General features: G+C 45.1%; 1 protein-coding gene across 14 annotated transcripts in view; it reads right to left on the bottom strand.

The window, feature by feature from the left end:
* PXK (PX domain containing serine/threonine kinase like) overlaps positions 1 to 15,618 on the bottom strand; it is a 92,914-nt gene extending 77,296 nt beyond the window's left edge. For 12 of the 14 annotated variants that reach the window (XR_008678496.2, XR_008678497.2, XM_055383228.2 and 9 more), the window contains exon 1: positions 15,378 to 15,593. Coding sequence is in view for 12 of the 14 variants with exons in the window: in XM_055383228.2 (XP_055239203.2) it covers positions 15,378 to 15,479 (102 nt within the window). In the remaining 2 variants the exon portion in view is untranslated. Of the gene's footprint in view, positions 1 to 15,377 lie in introns of all 14 variants that reach the window. The other 2 variants (XM_031009262.3, XM_031009264.3) reach the window with 2 other exon arrangements.
* Positions 15,619 to 25,373: the final 9,755 nt, after the last annotated feature.

The following is a 25,373-nucleotide window of genomic DNA, read 5'->3' as shown; positions in this document are numbered from 1 at the left end:
TAAATTAATTTCACCTGTTTCGTTTTACTTTTTTAACGTGGCTACTAGAAAATGTAAAGTTACATATGTGGCTAGCATTATACTTCCATTGGACAGCACTGCCCTAAGGCCTCTGTTGTATGTAGTGAATTAACTCCATCCCTATGCAGCCAGAATGGAAGAACTGAGAAAATGGTCACACAAATCATTGTCTGGTTCTGTGGTTCAGAAGGAGACCACTAGCTTGTCCTCTTTCAACCAATGCTTAGTGGAGCCATCAATCAGGTCCACCACTCTGTAGGCCCTGACAACAGATCAGCTTAGGGATGGCTGCCAACTCTTACCTCTTTCATTCAAAGTTCACTAGTCAGCTGGGCGCAGTGGCTCACACCTGTAATCCCAGCACTTTGGAAGGCAGAAGTAGGTGGATGACTTGAGGTCAGAGTTCAAGACCAGCCTGGCCAACATAGCAAAACCCCACCTCTACTGAAAAAACACAAAAATTAGCCGGGCACGTTCTCACGCGCCTGTAGTCCCAGCTACTTGGGAGGCAGGAAAATCACTTGAACCCGGGAGGTGAAGGTTGCGGTGAGCTGACTTCACCACTGCACTCCAGCCTGGGCAAGAGTGAGACTCAGTCTCAAAAAAACAAAACAAAGTTCACTAGCCTCATAGAAACCTTCAATCTTACTCTTTTTGCACCTCATTTTCTTCAACTACAAAACTGGGATAATAACAAATGCAATTCAAACTATCATGAAGGTAAAACAAAAATCTAGAAAAGTTTGGCAATTTCTTATAAAGTTAAAACATACATTTAGCCTATCACTCAGCAATTCCATTCCTAGGCACTCACTCAGGAGAAATGAAAAAATATATCTACACAAAGACTTTACCCAAATATTCATGGCAGCTCTATTTATAATAGCCCCAAACTGGAAATAACCCAAATATCTACCAACTGGTGAATGGATAACAAATGTTAAATCCATACAATGGAATACTACACAGTAATAAAAAGAAACACATAACATCATAGAAGAATTTCAAAGCTTTATGTTAAGTAAAAGAAGCCAGACCAAAAAAAGACTATATTGTATAAGACTCCACTTATAGATGGCATTCTATTAATAGAAAGGATTAAACAATAGTAACAGAAAGCAGATCAGTAGTTCCCAGGGACCAGAAGGAGGGCAGGGTCTGCAAAGGGGCACCAAGGAAACAACTGGAGCGATGAAAGTGGGTGTGTATATATATATTTGTCAAGATTTATCAAATTGTATACTTAAAATAGGTGAATTTCATTGTATGTAAATTTTACTTCAACAAAGTTGACCAGAAAGAGAGAAACAGAGAGAGAAAGAATTATCTAATCCCTTGAGCCCAGGAATTTGAGACCAGCCAGGACAACATAGTGAGACCTCGTCTTTATAAAAAATGAACATGGCCGGGCACGGTAGCTCACACCTGTAATCGCAGCATTTTGGGAAGCCGAGGCAGGTGGATCACTTGAGGTCAGCAGTTTGAGACCACCCTGGCCAACATGGTGAAACCCCATCTCTACTAAAAATACAAAAAAATTAGCCGGGCATGGTGGCACGCGCCTGTAGTCCCAGCTACTCAGGAGACTGAGGAAGGAGAATGGCTTGAACCTGGGAGGCGGAGGTTGCAGTGAGCCGAGATCGCACCACTGCACTCCAGCCTGGGTGACGGAGCCAGACTCCGTGCCCCCCACCCCACCCTCCCAAAAAAAGGACACAATTAGCCACGTGTGGTGGCATGAGGCTGTGGTCCTAGTTACTCAGGACGCTGAAGTGGGAGGACCGCTTAAGCCCAGAAGGTTGAGGCTACAGTGAGCCAAGATCACGCTACTGCACTCCAGCTTGGTGACAGAGTGAGACTCTGTCTCAAAAAAAAAAAAAAAGAAAAGAAAAATAATTATAGAATTACTATAAAGCACTTGGCTTGGCACATAGTGAAAGCTTAAACAATGTCATCTACTATGACAAGTAACACTCCCTTTTCAGTATTACTCAAGGTGTCTAAAACCAAACAGACTCATCATCTTCCTGGGAAAACCAGCTACCCTTCATCTACCTTGTACTACTTCTCTAATAATTTCCTGGTGCCTCTGTTTCCCTTGTGGCCTCTACTTGGCAGACTTTTCCTCTATTGTGTTCCTCCCCTCTCCCTGCCACAGACCTGAGCTGTGGCCTCTCTAACTTCACTGTTCCATTAGCACCCTTGACTCTCTTCTCTCCTTCCTTCACCCTTTCCACTGCACCTTGCACACAGACAGCAAGTTAAGCTTCCTAAAATGCCACTTTTATGAGCCACACCTCCACCCAAACCCCCCTCATTGTTGTTCAGATTCCTTAGCCTGGCATCCAAGAGGCCCCACAATTGGCTCTAACCTTTCTTTTCCATCTTTTACCCCACCCCAGAATCTTCACCAATAAACCCAGTTGGAATGAATGAACAAAGAAGGCAGGAACCAAGTCTGTCTTGCTTAGACCTGTACCCCAAGTGCCTAGGCCATGCCAGGAACACAGGGCATACTCACAGCACTATCTGCTGAATGAACTAATGAACTCCTGAAGTCTACAAATGCAACCTTGACCTCAGAGAAGAATCATTCTTCATATTTTTAAACTGAGATCCTTATGGTGGGTTACTAAGAGTCTGGAAGAGGATGAACAACGAGGGGCCCCAGAAGGTGTTCCAGGATATATACGTTAAAGGCTATAAGGCTTCTGTTTCTACTTTTCAAAAATAATAACTTAAATATCGATAAAACAATAACATAAATATTTTTTCCCTTTAACCTAGAATAGAGTAGGAGCTTCCAAATGGGCACACAGGAAGCATGGGATGAGTTGTGGAAGTCATGAGTATGCTCATAACTCAGTTGGTTTATCACAGTTTTTACCATTACACAGTATTTTAATTGACTTTGCTCTTAGTCATATATGATTTCATTTACATCCATAATAAACCACTGACTAAATGTAGGCTCAAGCAATGCCAATGACAAAACACATGTTAGTGAGAAGTTAGTGAGAAATACAAGTGAGAATTATCATAAAAACGGTAATTCTACAAGTTGTCTGAAGATGCTGTTTCTCAGGGCCTTAAGTTGTATTCTTCTGAACACAATTTAAAAATATATACAGTTCAGATCCCAAACAATTTTTAGTAATATACTGATCTAAATAAAATATTTTTATATTTAAAATAACTTCCAGAGAGTCTGTACCATTCCCTATTACTATGAAAGGAGTTTGCAAGTTAGAAAAGGCTGAGGCATACTGATTTAGAACGTTTTCTCTAAAATGCTGGCTCCTCTGTTAACCACTCCGAGTTCCCTAAGCCCCAGGGAGGACCTGACCAGCCTCTCCCCTGTGCCCTGCTCTCCCAGGCAGAGGGGCCCTTTAGTACTTTGCTTCATCTTTGCTTTTGTGGCTGCTATATTGACTAGGATGTCAGCTCCCTGCTTCATTCATCTTTTTATCTTAATAGGCAGCACAGTGCCTGGCACCCAGAAGACTCTTGTTAAGTATCTGTTAATGTTCCTGAGATCAAATGTCTATGTACTGATGTTGGAACCCCTTTAGGGATTAACAAAAACTGAGAGGGGAAGAGCTGAAATGGGCATTTGCTAGGGGCTGCCTCCCTTCAGGTCTGGCCTCCGGGAGCTCATGGCTGAGCCCTATGGCCTGCCCACTTGTTTTTTGTTTTGTTTTGTTTTGTTTTGAGATGGAGTTTCACTCTTGTTGCCCAGGCTGGAGCGCAATGGTGCAATCTCGACTCACTGCAGCCTCCGCCTCCCAGGTTCAAGCGATTCTCCTGCCTCAGCCTCCTGAGTAGCTGGGATTACAGGTGCCCACCACCACAACTGGCTAATTATTTGTGTATTTTTTAGTAGAGATGGGGTTTCACCATGTTGGCCAGGCTGGTCTCGAACTCCTGGCCTCAGGTGATCTGCCCATCTTGGCTTCCCAAAGTGCTGGGATTACAGGCATAAGCCACTGTGCCCAGCCGACCACTTGTCTTTTCCATCACAACTGAACACCAATAGCCAGCTCCGCAGCCTGGTAAGGAGGCCCTGAGCTGCATCTCCCAAGCATGGCTGTCAAAACGTGTTACTCCAGGGTAAAAAGGAAAAAACAGGGGGAAACCTACTCTTGGAGGTGTCACTGATGTTTTTTGCCACATATTAGCAAAGTAATCACAGTTGACAGTGAGACAAACTTTTAAATAAATAATTTTCCTTTTCCCATTCAAAACATATATTTGAATGCCAAAAAAGCACTAAGTAGTACGCGAGTGCTCTGGCAAATACAACAGTAATAAACAACAAAACAAATGACATTTATGTGCTGGGCTTTGTTCTGAATACTCCATGTGGATGAGCTCGGTTAATCCTTATAGCAGTCCTAACATACTCTTTCTATCCTCACTTTACAGATGAAGAAACTGAGGCTGGAGAAATCAAGCAGCAATTTGTCCAAGGTCATTAAGCCATTGTCGCTCTTCCAAATTATATATCGTTTTACCTGTGTGGGATTGGGGGAGGGGGGTTATAAACAGAAAACAAGGTAGTAAGAAATAATAGGTGTATAAAATGAGTGTACCTTTGAGGCAGATATACTCTATGGGAATTTCAGAGGAAGGAAAATTATATCCAGCTTGGCAGACAAGAGGCAAAAGTACCCCGTAACCCGCTTGGCAGGTACAATGGTCAGTAGCAGTACATAAGAGCTTTACCTCCAATAATGGCATTCATTCTCAAATTCACTTATTCAGCAAATGTTTGCTGTAGGCTTACTATCTATGTGCCAGGGACTGGGCTAGTTTGAAATTGAATCAACCCAGCAATACATAGACAATAAAGTCTGGATTTAGAGAAAAAAATAAAACAAGCCTCAAAGAGGCAGAACAAGCTGCCTGCGCCCCTTACCATCTACAGAGTGGGAAGAAGCAGAGGTGTGTCTTCTATGCACAGACCCTCCTGTCCACCCTCAACAGCATGAGAGCCCCTAGAGCAGCGACTGCTCACCACTGCATTCCTGGAGACCACAACGCTCACCAAAGAGTGGGAGCTTGAGAAGTGCCTGTGGAATGTGGAATAAACCAGTGCCAGGCTGCTGGTGAATATGGTGGGCTACATGGTCACATGCATAGATGCCTACAGCATGGCAGTGTGACACTCAGCCATTCCCTGTGCTCTCGCGGACCAGCAGGGTGCTTGATGCTGCCTGATGCTAGAGGTCTGGTGTGAGCAGGCCCATTTCTTTCTGGCTTCATTTCCCTCTACTTCTGGCAAGAGGAACGTATGCAGGACTAAAGTGCAATGAGTCCCTGCCCAGGAATCACTCGTTACCTGGTGGAAGGGCAGGCTCAAAAGGAAGGCAATGAATGAACGACACTGCTTTCCCTTTTCACCACTACAGGTGGCTCTTAGACATTTTGAGATCCAGGATTCTCCCATACCAACACTCCATTCACTTCCCTCCAGTCCAGCAAAAAAGCCTCAACTGAATTAATGAGGAGAAATGACCTATTTCTGATGAGCACATCAAAGAAATGTGAGCAGCCTTGTTTAAATATTATAAAGAGGTGCTGCGACAGCAGGCAGAGCCGTGCCTAGAACCCTGCTCTCCGGCACAGAGCCCTTTGCCCTTCCCCATGCCACTGTCTAATAAGTCATCTGTGCACACACTTAAACGCGCCAGGCAAGCTGCAACCCAAAGCAATTTGTTTTCAAACTAAGAGGACATAGTTCATCTATTGTTCTAAATACAGGATTTTCTTAAAGTAGGATACAGATGGTATTATAGTACATTTTTTCAGATGCACATATTTCACCAACTAAAATAATACTCCAAGTTTACAGTTTTTAAAAAGTTTTTCTTTCTTTTTCTTTCTTTTTTTTTTTTTTTTTTTGAGACAGAGTCTCATTCTGTGGCCCAGGCTGGAGTGCACTGGCTTGATCTCAGCTCACTGCAACCTCTGCCTCCCAGGTTCAAGAGATTCTCATGCCTCAGCTTCCCAAGGAGCAGGGACTACAGGCATGCACTACCTTACCTGGCTAATCTTTGTATTTTTAGTAGAGACAGGGTTTCACCATGTTGCCCAGGCTGGTCTTGAACTCAAGCCATCCACCCACCTCAGCCTCTCAAAGTGCTATGATTACAGGCAAGAGCCACCGTGCCTGGCCTAAAAAAGTTTTTCCAGCAGTGATTCTTACCCTAAGATCCAAAGCCTAAGAATGGGCTTCAGGTCAGTGAGGTTCTGAGAGTTCACAAAGACATGTTTATGGGTATTTATGAACAGGGAAGCAGTCCCTGTGATGAGATCCTTAAAGGAGTTGGGCCCGAAGAGCTAAAGAACTTGTGCTTAGAATACATTCTGAAACAATTCCAATAACAATAGAACTTGGTTGTTTCTTGGAGTTTGGTAATCAGGTGTTTATATTAAATTAGTAGCCTTGTAGGTTTAAAAAAAAAAAAAACATTCTGAGTTATAAAACAGGGTGATGACTAAGGCTTCTTTATGGGGTACTGAAAAGTTTCTGGCCAGGCGCGGTGGCTCATGCTTGTAATCCCAGCACTTTGGGAGGCTGAGGCAGCCAGATCACCTGAGGTCAGGAGTTTGAGACCAGCCTGGCCAACATGGTGAAACCCCATCTCTACTAAAAATACAAAAATTAGCCAGGCGTGGTAGCGGGTGCCTGTAGTCCCAGCTACGCAAGAGGCTGAGGCAGGAGAATCACTGGAACCCGGGAGGCGGAGGTTGCAGTGAGCCAAGATCACACCACTGCACTCCAGCCTGGGCAACAAAGCAAGACTCCTCACCAAAAAAAAAAAAAAAGAAAAGAAAAGAAAATGTTCTAAAATTGATTATGGTGATGAATACACAACTCTGTAAATATACCAAAAGCCATTGGATTGTATGCTTTAAATGAGTGACTCATATGGTATGTGAATTATATAAAGTTTTGTTTTGTTTTGTTTTTGAGATAGAGTCTCACTCTGTCATCCAGGATGCAGTGCAGTGGCATGATCTTGGCTCACTGCAACCATCGTCCCCTGGGTTCAAGCAATTCTGCTGCCTCAGCCTCCCAAGTAGCTAGTATTACAGGCGTGTGCTACCACTCTCAGCTAATTTTTGTACTTTTAGTAGAGACAGGGTTTCCCCATGTTGGCCAGGCTAGTCTCAACCTCCTGACCTCAAGTGATCTGCCTGCCTCAGCCTCCCAAAGTGCTGGCATTTCAGGCATGAGCCACCATGCCTGGCTCAAAACACTTGATATTTTAACTTCAGCTAAAAACGGTTACTTACCCTAAATGTGGTTGTCAGCAAGGTGAGCTGGAGACTAAATGGTCAATCTGAAGAAACTCTCCTCCTCCTGAGGTCCAAGTATTTACCAAAGATAAAGCACTTGTTCCATACTCCTAAGTCAAAACTTTCAAACCACAAATGAAGGACCACTGTCATCTCTTCTGAAGAGGAGTCAACTTTAACTTCCCCCTGTACATCCTTGGTGCTTGCAAAGGAAGGCACTGATAAGAATGACTTCTAGTTTAAGGAAAAAAAAAAGGAAAAACTCTATTACTCCCCCTCTGGTATCCCAAACACTTAAGCTCTTATGACTTCTAAAATGGGATCCATTTCCCCCTTTCTCAGGGTGCTAAAAGCTGGAACATAAAGGAGATTCATTTCCTATGACGCTACCCCAAAATCTCTAGCAGCCTAAAAAAGAAACCACTACCTGCCCTGCAGTGAGGAACAGAGGGTTTACTTTACTTGCTCCAAGTAAAGCTTTACTTGGAGCAAGTAAAGTTAACCCATTTAAACTTTTTTTTTTTTGAGACAGAGTTTCCCTCTTGTTACCAAGGCTGGAGTGCAATGGTGCCATCTTGGCTCACTACAACCTCCACTTCCTGGGTTCAAGGATTCTCCTGCCTCAGCCTCCCGAGTAGCTGGGATTACACGCATGCGCCACCATGCCTTGCTAATTTTGTATTTTTAGTAGAAATGGGGTTTCTCCATGTTGGTCAGGGTGGTCTTGAACTCCTGACCTCAGGTGATCCATCCACCTCAGCCTCCCAAAGTGCTGGGATTACAGGTGTGAGCCACCACACCCAGCCTTAAACTTTCGATCAACAATCTAGGCTTGGTGCGGTGGCTCACACTTGTAATCCCAGCACTTTGGGAGGCCAAGGTGGGAGGATCACTTGAGGCCAAGAGTTTGGGACCAGCCTGGGCAACATGGGGAGGCCCTGTCTCGACAGAAAATTTAAAAATTAGCCACGTATTGTGATGCGTGTCTGTAGTTCCAGCTACTCAGGAGGCTGAGGCAGAAGGATTGTTTGAGCTGGAGAGGTCAAGGCTACAGTAAGCCAAGATTGCTCCACACTGCCCTCCAGCCTGGCTGACGGAGTGAGACCCTGTCTTAAAAAAAAAAAAAAAAAAAATCGGCCAGGCGCAGTGGCTGGGGCCTGTAATCCCAGTACTTTGGGAGGCCGAGGCGGGTGGATCACCTGAGGTCAGGAGTTCAACACCAGCCGGGCCAACATGGTGAAACCCCGTCTCTACTAAAAATACAAAAAAAATTAGCCAGGCGTGGTGGCAGTCGCCTGTAATCCCAGCTACTCGGGAAGCTGAGGCAGAAGAATCGCTTGAACCCAGGAGGTGGAGGTTGCAGTGAGCCGAGATCGCACCATTGCACTCCAGCCTGGGCAACAACAGTGAAACTCCGTCTCAAAAAAAAAAAAAAATCTATATATCGAACAATCTCAAGATCACAATCCATATGGAAGCTAAGTACACATGGGTGGCTCTTTCCACTGTTCCCTAGGGAAGCAAAACATGTAACTATCTTTTCACATAAAATAAACCTCAGCCTCAGAATCTTAGATTTCTTCCTAGTAATTATAGTCAGGTACTCAGATTTATATTCTTATTACGAGAAATCTTTCTCATGGGATAGTCCTCAAAACAGATGATATACAGAGATTGAGTATCACCAGCCCATAAATTAGGCTGCAAAAAAAACCAACTTCTGGCTGGGCACGTTAGCTCATGCCTGTAATCCCAGCACTTTGGAAGGCCGAGGCGGGCAGATCACTTGAGGTCAGGAGTTCAAGAACAGCCTGGCCAACATGGTAAAACCCCGTCTCTACTAAAAATACAAAAATTAGCCGAGCGTGGTAGGTGGCGCCTGTAATACCAGCTACTCGAGAGGCAAGGCAAGAGAAGCACTTGAACCTGGGAGGCGGAGATTGCAGTGAGCTGAGATCGCACTACTATACTCCAGCCTGGGCAACAGAGTAAGACTACGTCTAAAAAAAAAAAACAAAAAACAAAAAAAACCCCACAAAACTCAACAACAACAAAAAAACCAACATCTTCAATAGGAAGAGACAACTTACAATCTCTAAATGAACTAATTACCAGTACCTAAAAGCTTTCAACTCAGGGTTTTCCGACTGCGTCCATCTCAGATTTCCAGGACAAGTGGGGAAAAATACATAACCACATAGAATAGATGCCCAGCAAATAACTGCTCTTATATTTTATTATAATGTGTGGAAGTGCTGCAAGACGGCTGAGTGCAGTGGCTCACGCCTGTAATCCCAACATTTTGGGAGGCTGAGGCAGATAGATCACCTGGGGTCAGGAGTTCAAGACCAGCCTGGCCAACATGGTGAAACCCTGTCTCTACTAAAAATACAAAAATTAGCTGGGTGTGGTGGTGGGCGTCTGTAATCCCATCTACTCGGGAGGCTGAAGCAGAATTGCTTGAACCCGGGAGGCAGAGGTTGCGGTGAGCCGAGATCGCACCACTGCACTCCCACCTGGGGGACAGAGCAAGACTCCAGTTAAAAAAAAAAAAAAGAAAAAGGAAGTGCTGCAAGTTAACTATCACACAGTATGCAAACATCTTTAAAATAATTTTTTTTTTTTTTAGACGGAGTCTTGCTCTGTCGCCCAGGCTGGAGTGCAATGGCACAATCTTGGCTCACTGCAACAGCCACCTCGCAGGTTCAAGCAATTCTCCTGCCTCAGCCTCCCAAGTAGCTGGGATTACAGGCACACCCCACCATGCCCAGCTAATTTTTGTATTTTTAGTAGAGACAGGGTTTCACCACATTGGCCAGGCTGTCCTCGAACTTCTGACCTCAGGTGATCCACCCGCCTCAGCCTCCCAAAGTGCTAGGATTATGGGCATGAGCCACCGCGCCTGGCCTAAAGAAACTTTTTTTTATTTTTATTTTTGAGATGGAGAGTGCAATGGCGTGATCTCGGGTCACTGCAGCCTCCACCTCCCGGGTTAAAGGGATTCTCCTGCCTCAGCCTCCCAAGTAGCTGGACGACAGGCATGTGCCACCACGCCCAGCTAATTTTGTATTTTTAGTAGAGACTGAGTTTTATCATGCTGGTCAGGCTGGTCTCGAACTCCTGACCTCAGATGATCTGCCTGCCTCGGCCTCCCAAAGTGCTGGGATTACAAGTGTGAGCCACCATGCCTGGCTAAGAAATTTTTTAAGTATTCAGTATAACTTGGAATTCTAAAGAAACTTCCAAGTAGCATTCTAAAAGGAAGTTCAAATTCTGATACTGAGTACTAGATTACCCTAAAATTTCAGGATCTGAAAGCAGCAATGTCTCCTAATTTGCCATTACATTTGAATAGTTATTCTGGTGATAAATAAATAGAGTTTAAAAGTCTATAAAAAGGGTCGGGTCACTGATGAGAAGCTGAAGCTCAATAAACCAAGCCACTAAAACCATCTGTTTTATGAATGGTAAAGATCCTAGTTGAGGCCAGGTACAGTGGCTCACACCTATAATCCCAGCATTTTGGGAGGCCGAGGCAGGAGGATCACTTGAACTCAGGAGTTTGAGAACAACCTGGACAACATAGCAAGACCCCATCTCTACTAAAAATCAAACAATTAGCCAGGTATGGTGGTACATGCCTATAGTCCCAGCTACTCAGGAGGCTGAGGCAGAAGGATTCCTTGAGCCAGGAGATTGAGGTTGCCGTGAGCTATGGTCCTGTACTCTAGCCTGGGTGACAGAGCAAGACCCTGTCTCACAATGAAAAAAAAAAAAAAAAAAAAAGACCTTGGAATCCAACAGAACAAAAGCTCCATGGATGCAGGAGCTGTCTGGTTCACCATTCTATCTCTAGCATGTGCCTGGCACATAGTAGGCATTTAATACATTTTTGTTGAATGAATGAGTATAGCTGAACAAATAAGCCATGCAGGAATGCAGTTTCCAAATATCAAAAGTTCAAGGAGAGATCCATTTTCAGTAAAGATTTTAACATGTAATATTATCTTTTCCACAGATTTTAAAAAATGTTTTCTATTGTGCCTTAACTATCACTATAATTATCTGTTTCTCAAAAACAAAATGTCCAAATGGAAGATAAACAGTCCCTGATCCAGATGAACTCCACAGAAGAATATTTAAAAAGGAGAAAACTGCCAGGCATGGTGGCTCAAACCTGTAATCCCCGCACCTTAGGAGCCTGAGGCAGGTGGATCACCTGAGGTCAGGTGTTCAAGACCAGCCTAGTCAACTTGGTGGAACCTCATCTCTACTAAAAATACAAAAATTAGCCAGGCATGGTGGTGCATACCTGTAATCCCAGCTACTTGGGAGGCTGAGGCAGAAGAATCACTTGAATCTGGGAGGTGGAGGTTGCAGTGAGCTGAGATTGCGACACTGCACTCTAGCCTGGTGACAGAGTGAGACTCTGTCCCCCACCCCCCAAAAAAAGAAGAAAACTGAGATGAAAAGCTATCACACACAGCCTACCCACCAGCAAAAATTGGATGTGCACATTTGATAACAGCGCTTTCCAAAACTTTGTTTCCTCTGGTTTCTATTTCAGCTAGGTAAGCATTTTTTTAGTGTACTGACTTTAAAAAGTTTTCCTTTTTATATAGCCAAGAACTTACCTTTCCCTTGTCCTCTCTTGGTCCTCCTAAATTTTCTCACAACTCACCTGTGTGGCTTTTCACCAGAATTCCTTTTGTCTGGAAAATCTTCCTTCTTCCTCCAAACCTAACGTGAAAGCATCCTCCCCCTAAATACTAGCCTTTCTGATTTTATAGAAGCTTCTTGCAGCAGAGGGCTGGTCTAGCTCTTAATGCTAAATTCATTTTGCTCCATAAAAATGATGCATCAGCATCAGCAAAGCACAGAATCACCTACCAACATACATCCTTTCTGCCAGTTGCTCATCCAAATATGCCTTTCTGGTGGCAACCTTGTGTTCCCTTCATCCTTCTGGTGACTCAGTTTTCCAAACCACAGAATTTTTCCCTACCAAGTTCACAAATCCTAAATCATTTCTGTTATAGGTGGTTTCCCAGCTGGGTGCAGGCTCACACCTATAATCCCAGCACTTTGGGAGGCTGAGGTGGGAGGATCACTTGAGGTCAGGAGTTCAAGACCAGCCTGGGCAACACAGCAAGAACCCCATTGGTATTAAAATATATATATATATATATATGTTTCCCAAGGTTAAACAAACTTGATAAAATGAAAGGAACTATGGACAGAAATGAGCTTACTTGCAATAATGCCCTCTAATGTGTTTAACCCTTTGCACAAATGTTGTCAGGCAGTGAAGAGATGGAGGGAGGAAGGAATACACTTTACAAATACTTCATCAAGATGATTTCATTTGATCTTCCTAACAACCTTGGGAGGCAGGCAGGGCAGGCATTTATTACTCCAATTTACAGCTGACAAAACTAAACTTCAAAAAGGTTTAAGTGACTTGCCCAGCCTATATCACATGACTAGCAAGTATCAGCCCAGACCTGTATTAAGGTCTTGCCTCTTCCAACTCCAAGTCTGTCTCTATCTCTGTATGTTTCTGTCTACAGCCAAGGAGTAACTTCCTAGAGATTCAGCATTTCAAAGGGAGAGTAGAGCTCTGACTTCTGGAACACCATCACTCTTCAGCTACCAAGCTGGAAAGCCATCTTCAATCTCCCCAAGAAAAAACAGTGCCTTTCTCTTCTACATACCCCTCTTAACAACTACTTCTTTCCAAAATAATTTCCAACAGTTCCTGTTTTAAAAAAGAGTTACTCATAAGACACTAACAGTCCAAAAAGTTTGCATCAGCATAAGATTTTCTCAATAAAGTTCAGGGCTGATGCAACATTTCTCAGTCAAACTTTACAGCTAAAATGACAAGAACACAGAACAGTCAAAAAATTACGCAAGACAATGCTACAGTTTTTTACTCTACCACATCTGCCTCTGTGGGTCTCCTGTGAGTCATTGTCTTTTGTGTTCAGTCATCCCTATAAGAACTGCCATTTTCTACCCTAAATTATTTTATTTTTTAAAGAAAAGATCTGCAGGGCCAGGTGTGGTGGCTCACATCTGTATACCAGCACTTTGCGGGGCTGAGGCAGGAGAATGGCCTGAGCCCAGGCGTTCCAGACCAGCCTGGACAACATGGTGAGACACTGTCTACACACACACACACACACACACACACACACACACACACACGATCTACAATAAAAACAGAATCCTATTACATCTTTCGCCACCTAGCTAAAGCACTGATCTCTAAGTTATTATTTCAATGTTTACAATTACCATTTTACATAAACAGAAAAAGAGGCATAGTAAGGTTGAAGTTGGATTATTTAGTCATTTGATAAACACATTTGAAATCCTATCAAAAACCAGGGAATGAGACCCAAAAGTGAGGAAGAAGTGCCCCTCCTCTTGTAGCCTGGTGGAGACAAAAAGTAAAGAAGTAATTACAGGACAAACTAATCAAGATTAAGGTGTGGGTAGGCACATGGGCTGGGGCTGTAGAAATCATGGAATGCTTCCTAGGGAAAGTAATTTGTGAGTATTTATAAACATCTATCTCTTTATTTTCAATACAAAATAAACCTAAAGGACTCGACTCTATTCCCTGAAAGGTTATAAGACTTACTCGCCAATAGTCAAGTCAAAAATCAAATTTAATAGCTGAATTACTCTTGACTCCCTATCCTAAATTTCAACCCTTATGCCATACTCCCTTTAGGCACAAATGATAGCAAGTTTAACAAATTCTGTCCTGTATGTGCCTTCTCACATGTCTACAGAATAGGATTAAAGATACGCAGCGTGAAATAAATAGCCCTTTTTAAAAAGATAATAATTTTCTTAACTGGAAGTGAATGCTTTGAACAATTCAAGCCCTACAAAGCATGGCTGTCAGAAGAGGAAACTGAGGTTCAAAAAAGTCTCACTTTAATACAACCGAATAAAAGGTCTCTTTGAAGTCATCAGAAGAGCTTGAACGAAAAGAGAAACAGAAGGCTATTGTGAGCTTTAGCCTCCAGATGATGACCCCCCAAACACACTGCAATGGTAAACAAACAAGCCTCTGAGTCTGAATCTGATTCGGTAGACTGACAAAACATCACAATTGAAGGAATCTCTCTCCTCACTTATTACTTTTCCAGAAAAGTCCCACTAGCTGATAGCTCCAGGTTTCTTGCTTGTTCCTAGAATTATTGCTTGGAAATTATAATGCATAGTGGGCCTTTCAAAAAAAAAAAAAGGTACAAGCAAATGAAAACAACCACGGTTTTAAAGCCCCATAAAAGACCGTATATGTAGCAGAAATGAACCCTGCCAATGTTTACTATGAGGACCTATTACTCCTTTATGCTACTCGAGTGGATTTTAAACTCAAATGAATGCTACCACTGCCCACTAAAGAGCAAGTTAGAGAAGCACATTCATACACCTGCTTAACAGCCCCCCGACTGCCGCCCCCACCACTTCCCGGGACCAGGGCCAAGCGGCTGACCTGGAAACGAGGCTGCAGACCCCAGCCACTTACACTCTGCTGTCCCAACAAGTAGGCTCTGGAGTCACACTTCATTTGGCCCGGCACACCCTCATCCCCATCACCCAGACCCTCAGCTGCAAGGAGGAAATTACACGGCCTCAAAAAGGAAAAGGCTGGCGGCGGGCAGAAGTGGATGGTTCTGAGCGGTCTCGTTCCTGCTCCCCTAGTCCAAGGTGAGCCCGGGAATCCCGCAGCCCCCGCCCCCCGCCCCCCAACTCGGAGTCGCTTTCCTGGTCGCTGCCGAGCTCCTTCCACCCCGCGGCGCCGGGAGCTGCGTTCCCCATCCTCGGCCCCTCCGGGCCTCAGCGTTCGCCTGGGCCCCAGGGGCCCTGACCCAGACTCAGCGGCGCGCCACAGCCTTCTCGGCCAGGGCCACCCACCCTGTGGCCCGGTCTCCGTCCGACGACCCTGCCCGGCCCGCGCCAGGAAGCCCGCAGCCCCCTCGCGGCCCGGGGCCGCCCCCCGCCGCCCGCCCGCCCGCTGGGCCGCGCACCGTGTGTGACTGCAGGCTCTGGCTCGCCTCGATGGCTGCTGTCAGCGGCACCGTGTCGTCCAGCAGCACCTTGCCGGCTGGCGGCTTCTCCATGAAGGCCATCCCGGGACGCCCGGCCGCCGCCGCCTAGGGACGCGAGGCAGGAACCCGAGGCGCCGACTCCCGCCGCCCGCCCGGTTCCACCGCCGCCGCTGTCAACACGCGCCGCCCCACGCGCCGCCGGGCCCGCGGGGTCCTAGCGCCGCCCTTCCCACGGCCGCCGCCCCGGAGTCCTAGCGCCGACACAGCGGAGAACGTGTGGGTGCCGCCAGCACTGCCGCCAGCTGGCCCGCTCCTCCGCCTCGCGGCTGCCATGGGCCTGCGCTTCCCCGCTCCTCGTAGCCGCACCGCAGACCCGGTGCCCTTAGCTCCGGGCTTCGGACCAGGGAACACCACCCTAAGCCATCACTACCAGGATCCTCAGATCCAGAGACGCCTGGTCCTGAGCCCTGGGATCCAGGAATCTTCAGGGCGAGATTTCCAAACCAGGCCTCTCAGAACTGGGCTTTTCTGGGACTGTACGTCTTGAAACCCTCAGAACTGGACCTCTCTCACCCCCCAGGCCCAAGGACCCTAAAACTCATAAAAAGAGCCTTTAGGATGGGACCCCCAGTCCGAGCCCTGCAAACCCAGAGACTTTCTGAAACAGGCCCTTCCTATTGAGACTTCACAGGGACTCTTGAACGTGGCTCCTCAGGCCTCAACACCTAAGAGCTGGACCCCATAATTGGAGGTCTTGGGCCCCAGAACCCTCAGACCCAAGCTCTAAGAACTGGAGACCCTATAAAATGGTCCAGAGACCCCTAGCCTCTACTCTTGGCCCCCACTGCGGGCTCAACCACATCCCTTAGACTTGGGAGTTTTTGATCCCACCATATGGGCTAGAAGAACTTCAGACCAAGAGCCAAGCCAGAGAACCTTGGGATCAACTTCTCAGCCCTAAATCTGCCCACAGTCGGCCTGAACCCAAAGCCATAATCCTGGCACCACCTCATCCCCCCATCTCCATATACACCTAGAAATTTCACCCACACTGCCATCTCCTAGGGCAGCATTCCAGGATAGTGAAGAGTTAAATTTAGAATCGGAGGACCATCATCTCCATGGCTCTGGCATTTACCAGCTGTGTGATCTTCAATAAGTTACCCAACCACTCTGAGTCCCAACTCCCCAATTTGCAATTTGCAAAGTGGAGATAATATTATTTGTGTGAAAAGGTTAATACAAGGAATGCAGTAGACTGGGAAGGGGCTTGGCACATAGTAAAAACTCAAACGGTGGTCAGGCATGATCGCTCACGCTTGTAATCCCAGCACTTTGGGAAGCCAAGGTGGGTGGATCACCTGAGGTCAGGAGTTTGAGACCAGCCTGGCCAACATGGCAAAACCCCCTCTACTAAAAATATAAAAATTAGCTGGGCATGGTGGCACGCGCCTGTAGACCCAGCTACTCTGGAGGCTGAGGCAGGAGAATTGCTTGAACCCGGGAGGGGGAGGTTGCAGTGAGCCAAGATCGTACCACTACACTCCAGCCTGGGTGACAGAGTGAGACTCTGTCTCAAAAACAAAAAAACAAACAGACAAACAAAAACACCTCAAACCGTGGTCAGGCATGATGGCTCACCTTCGTAATTCCAGCACTTAGGGAGGCTGAGGAGAGTGATGGCTTGAGCCCAGGAGTTTAGCCTGGGCAATATGGTGAGACCCCACACAAAAAAATTTTAAAAATAGCTGGGCATGATGGCTCACACCTGTGGTCCCAACTAATCAGGAGGCTGAGGTGGGAGAATTTTTTGAGCACAGGAGGTTGAAGCCGCAGTGAGCCATGATCATGCCACTTCACTCCAGCCTGGGCAACAGAGCAAGACCGTCTCCGGAAAAACAAAACAAAACAAAGTCAATATTAGTTTCCTCCTTCCCCTACAGTTGACAGAATGGAAGGTTACTAACTCTTAAATTTGCCTCCACTAAATTTCTACATTTCAGATAAGGGAACAAAGTTTCTTGGTAATCCCACCACCACCACCAAAATTTGACATCATAGGAAAGGCCCACATCATATATAAAGGGTCCCTTGTCCAGATCTCAAGCTTATTGGGATTGTTGGGCAGCCCCATTGAGTCAAGTAGCCATGAGATTGGTCCCAGGGGCCAAGATCCAATAGAGCGAGATGTGAAGAAGGAATCCTGGACCTTCATGATTCAGCTCTAAAATAATCAGAACTCTCGTTCCATTCCATTTTTGTGCCAGTGTGTTTAAAAGCAGCAGTCTATTAAAGCAAAGCCATATGTCATTTAGGGAGGATTCAACTTTTTACTTTCATTTCTTTGTTTTAAGGCAAATAGATTATTTCTCTGCCAGAGTCACAGAAACCAAAATCCAGCTATAATAATTACTGCTATTGTGATGTGGACTGACCAAGACAAGGCTCTTTTCTCTTACTGCAGGTGGGAGTATAAATTGTCCCCACCTTTCTGGAGGGCATTCGTACATTCATTCAACAATTATTTGCTAAGTACCTACTATGTAATAGACCTAGTACTAGGAGCTAAAACAAATATGTATTAAGGGCTTTGAAAATGTTCTTATCCTATGACCAAGTAATTCTGCATCTAGGAGGGTATCCTAAGAAAATAATCAGAGATCAGTAAAAAAAAAAAAAATAGCATGCAAGGATAAATGACTAACAGTTGGGTTTTGGACAAATCTTGGTACAATCATAAATTTTTTGCAATGTTAAAAATCAGGCCAGGGTAAGTGGTGCATGCCTATAGTCCCAGGCACTCAGGAGGCTGAGGTGTGAGGATCGCTTGAACCCGGAAGGTGGAGGCTGCAGTGAGCCAAGATTGCATCACCGCATTCCAGCCTGGGCAACAGAGCAAAACCCTGTCTCAATAAACAAACAAACAAATAAATAAATAAAAAGTCACATGATTAAAGAATATTTTATGATCTTGAGAAATGCTCTTGATATAATAGTAAATGAAAAAAGCAATTTAGCATCCGTATAATCCCAACATATCTATAGGACAAACACCAGAAGAAAATATATCAAAATATCGGCTGAGTACAGAGGCTCACACCTGTAATCCCAGCACTTTGAGAGGCCGAGGCGGGCACATCACTTGAGGTCAGGAGTCTGAGACCAGCCTGGACAACATGGTGAAAACCTGTCTCTACTTTTAGAGAAAAATTAGCCAGAACATGGTGGCACACACCTGTAATCCCAGCTACTCGGGAAGTTGAAGCAGGAGAATCATTTAAACCCAAGAGGTGAGGTTGCAGTGAGCCAATGTCGTATCACTGCACTCCAGCCTCGGTGACAGAGCAAGACTCCGTCTCAAAAATAAATAAATAAATATGAAAGGTGGGCCTCTAAGAAGCAGAATCATGATGATTTCTTCTGTATTCTTTTCTGTATTTAAGTTGTATGATTGGGGGAAAAATGTTAGACAACTGGAGTCCAGTGCTCTGACAACTGCTTCCATAAGATAAAGTCATGACAGTAACAGGAAGAAGGCTTCTCTGGGGTTTAGCTCCATTTTCTCTGTAATCTGTCCACACAGTCCAAATGCTTTTGTAAGAGAAACCAACTTGTCCATAGTTCATACCTTACAAGAAATTTCACATGCTCTGAAAAATGCATTTTGCATACTTTTACAAATTAGATTTTTTTCATTTAAGATTATGTGATTGGCGGATGACAATCTTCATGTGTATGTTTTTGACAAATGATCACGGTAGTGAATTTTTTTCAAAGTCAGTAAGTGGCACTTGAAGACTTTCAATATTGCAGATCCTGTAGAGGACAAAATGGAAAAGAAGCAGACTCCTTTTCATCCAATAATTTTTAAGGAGGATAGGAAAGATTGTCACAGAAACAGTGACTCCAAGACAGCCTATACCGAGTCCTGAAATTGAGGCTCTGGGTACCATGAGAAGATAAGAAAGAAAAGAGTCATGGCACTAGACTGGGTTACGGGGCAGTTCATGGAAGAACTGGGGTTTGAGAGGGGCCTTTAATGATGGGTGAGATTTGGATAGCAGGATATGGAGAAAGAACATTTCACTCAATCTTTTTTTTTCCAAAATGGAGTCTTGCTCTGTCACTCAGGCTGGAGTGCAGTGGCACGATCTTGGCTCACTGCAACCTCCACCTCCCGGGTTCAGGCAATTCTCCTGCCTCAGTCTCCCGAGTAGCTGGGATTACAGGCACCTGCCACCATGCCTGCCTAATTTTTGTATTTTTAGTAGAGACGAGGTTTCACCATGTTTCAGGCTGGTCTTGAACTCCTGATCTCATGATTTGCCCATCTTGGCATCCCAAAGTGCTGGGATTACAGGCATGAGCCACTGCACCCGGCCCATTTCACTCAATCTTTTAGCAAATTCCTTGCAGAATACTAGATACCAGACACTATGTCAGGCACAGGGGAGTTAAAACAAACAGGACAGATGTCATCGTCTATCAAGCTGCTTACCTACATGAACGAGAAAAACGATGAGTCCGGGCTCAGTGGCTCACCCCTGTAATCCCAGCACTTTGGGAGGCTGAGGCAGGTGGACGGCTCGAGGCCAGGAGTTCAAGACCAGCCTGGGCAACATAGCAAGACCCCATCTCTACAAAAAATAAAGGCCAGGCACGGTGGCTCATGCCTGTAATGCCAGCACTTTGGGAGGCTGAGATGGGTGGATCACTTAAGGTCAGGAGTTCAAGACCAGTCTGGCCAACATGGCAAAACCCCATCTCCACTAAAAGTACAAAAATTGGCCGGGTGTGGTGATGCACCCCTGTAATCCCAGCTACTCGGGAGGCTGACGCAGGAGAATCGCTTGAACCCGGGAGGTGGAGGTTGCAGTGAGCTAAGATCGTGCCACTGCACTCCAGCCTGGCCGACAGAGCGAGACTCTGGCTCAAAAAAAAAAAAAAAAAAAAGAAAGAAAGAAAAAGAGAAAGAAAAAATTAGCCAGGCATGATGGTGCATGTCTGTAGTCCCAGCTATTCAAGAGGCTGAGGTGGAAGGATAGCTTGAGCCTAGGAAGATTGAAGCTGCAGTGAGCCATGATGGTACAACTGTACTCCAGCCTGGGCAACAGAGTGAGACCCTGTACCCATCACTCCCCACTCCTGCTAAAAAAAAAAAAAAAATAGAAAGAAAGAAAAGAAAACAACGTGGACATGCAGTGACAGGCTAGTTCAGGGGTTTATGGAAGCCCTGGGCACTGCAAAGCCATGTAGGCTGCAGGACTGGAAAGTAGGATGTGTGAAGGGCTGGGGAGGAGATGGCTCAACAGGAAAGGTGGGGAAAGGAGCCTTTCCGCACCCTTCTATCCCCAGCTGTGTTACACAGGCTCCTGACAGTTAAGGACGTTTGCAAGGGAACAGATACTTCCCTCGGAGGAGCCCCTCTGAGATCACAGTGACCACTGACACACACATCTGGCCTGGGCTCTGCTGCTTCAAGGAGGGGAACATGAATAACATGCAGATAAAAGTAATGAGGGGGTCAGAAGCAGTGGTTCACGTCTGTAATCCCAGCACTTTAGGAGGCCGAGGCAGTGGATCACCTGAGGTCGGGAGTTTGAGACCAGCCTGACCTACATGGAAAAACCCTGTCTCTACTAAAATTACACAATTAGCTAGGCATGGTGGCAGAGGCTGAGGCAGAATTGCTTGAACCCGGGAGGCAGAGGTTGCAGTGAGCCGAGATCATGCGACTGCCTCCAGCCTGGGCAATAAGAGCGAAACTCCATCTCAAAAACAAAACAAAACAAAACAAAAAGGCCGGGCACAGTGGCTCACGTCTGTAATCCCAGGACTTTGGGAGGCCGAGGCAAGCAGATCACAATGTCAGGAGTTCGAGACCAGCCTGCTGGCCAATATGGTGAAACCCCATCTCTACTACAAATACAAAAAATTAGCCAGGCATGGTGGCACGTGCCTATCATCCCAGCTACTCGGGAGGCTGAGGCAGAAGAACCGCTTGAACCCGGGAGGCAGAGGTTGCAGTGAGCCGAGATCGTGCCACTGCACTCCACCCTGGGTGACAGAGCAAGACTCCATCTCAAAAAAAAAAAATAAAATAAATATAAAATAAAAAAGTAGTGAGGGAGTGATGAGAATGAGAAGAGGGAGATAAGTGGGGAAGTCGGGAGGGAGAGGGGAAGGTAGGCAGATGGGAGAGAAAAAAAGGCAGAATGTGAGATTCAAAAACTAGGCAAAAAGCTGCCCTCATAAGCTTGAGGAAGGAGCTGGAGTGTTGGTCATAGTTAAGGGCCTAAGCTCCCAGGTGACTTCTTGGGTTCACACCGGCTACACAGCTTACTGGCAGCCTGACCTCTCTGTGCTTCAGCTCGTCGTCTGCAGAATGAAGATAGTGATAGCCTCCACTCTGTAGGATCATTGGGAGGACTGGATGCGCTAATGTAGGCAATGACCTGGAAGACAGGCTGGTAGGGAGAATGCAGAGTATTAGCTCTTATGTTATAAAGGAAATCACGGCCGGGTGTGGGGGCTTGCCTCTTTAGGGCTCCTGAGTCTCTTTGGGGACAGTTCCTGGCACAGAGTTTGTGCTCAGTAAATATTTGTCAAGTGGATGTGTGAACAAACCAGAAGAGGAGGCAGGGCATGGTGGCTCACACCTATAATCCTAGCACCTTGGGAGACTGAGACGGGAGGATGGCTTGAGGCTAGGAATTCAAGACCAGACAGAGCAACATAGTGAGACCCTGTCTCTACAAAAAAAAATTTTTTTTTTTTTGAGATAGAGTCTCGCTCTGTCGCCCAGGCTGGAATGCAGTGGCGCTATCTTGGCTCACTGCAAGCTCCACCTCCCAGGTTCACGCCATTCTCCTGCCTCAGCCTCCCGAGTAGCTGGTACTACAGGCGCCTGCCACCACACCCGGCTAATTTTTTGTATTTTTAGTAGAGACAGGGTTTTACCGTGTTAGCTAGGATGGCCTCGATCTCCTGACCTCGTGATCCGTCCGCCTCGGCCTCCCAAAGTGCTGGGATTACAGGCGTGAGCCACTGTGCCCTGCCTGTCTCTACAAAATTTTTAAAAAGTCACCAGGTGTGGTGGTGCATGCCTGTAGGCCTAGCTACTCGGAAGGCTGAGGTAGGAGGATCTCTTGAGCCCAGCTGAGGTGGCAGTGACCCATGATTGTGCCACTGGCCTCCAGCTTGGGCAACCAAGCAAGACTGTCTCTAAAACAAAATAAAAATTAAAAATAAAGGAAATCAGCAGATGAACCGTACAGGGAGAGAAAAGTTGTTCAACGGAAAGGAATTCAAATACTTTTCTCCCTGGAAGGGAAGAGAACAGAAAAGGAATTAGAATTGAAGGTCAGAGTTGCAAAGGTCATAAAATAACAGCCTTATCTAGTTTTCCTTACTAAGGAAAGGAAACTGAAAGTGAGAAATCAGGTATTTGATGAAATGAAGCCAGAGACAAGCTCTCAGTCTAGCCTTTCCCTTTCTCTGCGAATTCTTCTGGGAAGTGGGCCGCTTAAAGTAAATATTGTGGTAAGCCTCATGATTTATTTTTATCTACCCAAATCAGTGTCTTGTCAGTGATCATCTGAGGACACTGGACTTAAACTGGATCCATGATCCATGGGGAACCAGGTTTCAAACCCCAAGACAGCCTCGATATCCACCTGGCATTTGAAATGGCTAAGGCTTAGCTGGGCATGGTGGCTCATGCCTATAATCCCAGCACTTTGGGAGGCCAAGACAGGCAGATCGCTTGAGCCCAGGAGTTTGAGACCAGCCTAGGCAACATAGTGAGATTCCCATCTCTACAAAAAGTCATAAAATTAGCCGGGCATGGTGGCACATGCCTGTGATCCCAGCTACTCAGGAAGCTGAGGTAGGAGGATCACATGAGCACAGGGAGGTCGAGGCTGCAATAAGCTGTGATCCCGTCACTCCACTCCAGCCTGGATGACAGAGCCAGATCCTGTCTCAAAAAAAAAGAATAGAAAAGAAATGACTTAGGCTGAACATGGGGAAACACCCCAAGGCCGGAGTTGATCTAATTTAAATCGTTTTTTTTCTATAGTCTCAGGCTGCCTAAGGCCAATGAGGAAAGAGGGAACCTCAGCTTTTGCCACACATACAACTACTCAGGGCTCGCCAAAAAAAAAAAAAATATATATATATATATATATATATGTATAAAAATATATATAAATATATATATACATATATATACACACACACACATATTTCCCACTGTTGCCAAATGTTTAAATGGCCCACAGGTTGTTTGTCTAACAACTTGATGTTTGCCCAGATTGACTGAAGATAATGAGTTTTAGCAAGGATGCTCCTTAGGCCTGGCAACTACTCTACAAAATCAAATCATAGAAGCTTGTGAAAAACTCAGTGTTTCCTAAGTAGCATGGCCTCCCAACTCAAAATGCTTTTATTTCTTTAAATATTCATGATCTGGATCTAAAACAACAAAACTCAACTCACAGTCATTCTTATTTCCTTTACGTGTTGATATTTTCCACCACATCACAGGGGACTTTTGCCCAGGGTTTATAAGAAGGTCATTTGAATTGCTTTACAGCTAAGAACCACCTTAGGAATTAACTGTGGGGCCTCCTATTAATCTTGTTGTATTTATGCAGTGTTAACATTGGTTCTGGGTTCCTTATGATTTTTGAATTTAAATGGTTTCTTCTAGTTGGTGATTCTGCTCTAACCCACAGTTTCTCTGAAGATGCTGAGAATTAATTTATCTGCTGTGTTTGTAACCCAAAATAAAAGCAAAGATAAGAACAAAGGAGGTGAAACATCTGGGACACTGGAGATACCTGTGGACCAAGACTAATTCAGCAGCACTCCCATTCTGCTCAGAGCTAGATAATAAGCTATGCTGACACATGAGGCATTCACAGTGGCACAGTTGCTCAGAGTGACAGTCATCCCTTGGTAGAAAATGTTTTAATATAAAAACTTAATAGATGTAATGGCAATTTTCTTTGGGAATAAATTGGTCTCTGAATCATACTCTAAAAACATAAAGGAAAAATGACTAATAATTCAGCACAAAATGAAAACCTGTGGTTACCTAAGAGGTATCAGTGTGCATTTAGCAATTTCTTCTTTTTCTAGGTGAATAAGCATGTCAGGTCCACAAGACAAATGGTGGCTGTTGCCAGGCTTTCTTCCCATTGCTACTCAAGATTTGCTCCTCAGAAAAAGGAATGAGTGGCATTTCACCAATATGGAAATGTTTCCAATAGAATATAAAAATCCATTAAGCAATTTTCCAGTACATTAGGCTAAAAGTGCTTAAAACGAGTATCTCTTTCTGTGACAATTAAACATCACACAATTTGCAGTCGTATCATACCCCTATGTACAAAGTGCTCGGACAACTTGGCCTATTTTAGTCATTACTTTTGTACTTATTTCCACGTGTGACCTGGTACAGTCAAGGCCAGTTCTCAATTATCTGGGAGAGAATTTCCTAATTTGAGGGTCACTCAGGCTTTCATTAAGAGTCATTCTTTTGAGCAGTTTTTATAGACTCAATGAAAAAGCCAAGCAACCAGTTTTCCTTATAGCCAGCTTTAACAAAGCACGTGTGGTTTGAGAATCTTGACTCTGGATAAAAATGACAAGTTACTATTTAAAGAGAAGTACTGATAACTTCTTGTCTATTTCTCTGTTTCCAACCTTTATTGATTTATAGATTTCAAAGACCAAGACTCAGGGAGCATAAAAATGTGGAACTCTGTATGCAGAGGCTCATTCCAGCATTTTGGGAGGCCAAAGCAGGAGTATCGCTTGAGACCAGGAGTTCGAGACAACCTGGGTGACACAGTGAGACCCATATCTCTGCCAAAAATACATACATTTTAAAAAAGTGAACATGAAGGCTGAGCACAGTGGCTCATGCCTGTAATCCCAGCACTTTGGGAAGCCAAGGTGGCAGGATTG

Source organism: Gorilla gorilla, chromosome 2 (genome assembly GCF_029281585.2).
Source record: "Gorilla gorilla gorilla isolate KB3781 chromosome 2, NHGRI_mGorGor1-v2.1_pri, whole genome shotgun sequence".
NCBI classification, from domain to species: domain Eukaryota; kingdom Metazoa; phylum Chordata; class Mammalia; order Primates; family Hominidae; genus Gorilla; species Gorilla gorilla.
This window is presented reverse-complemented; position numbering and strand designations above follow the sequence as displayed.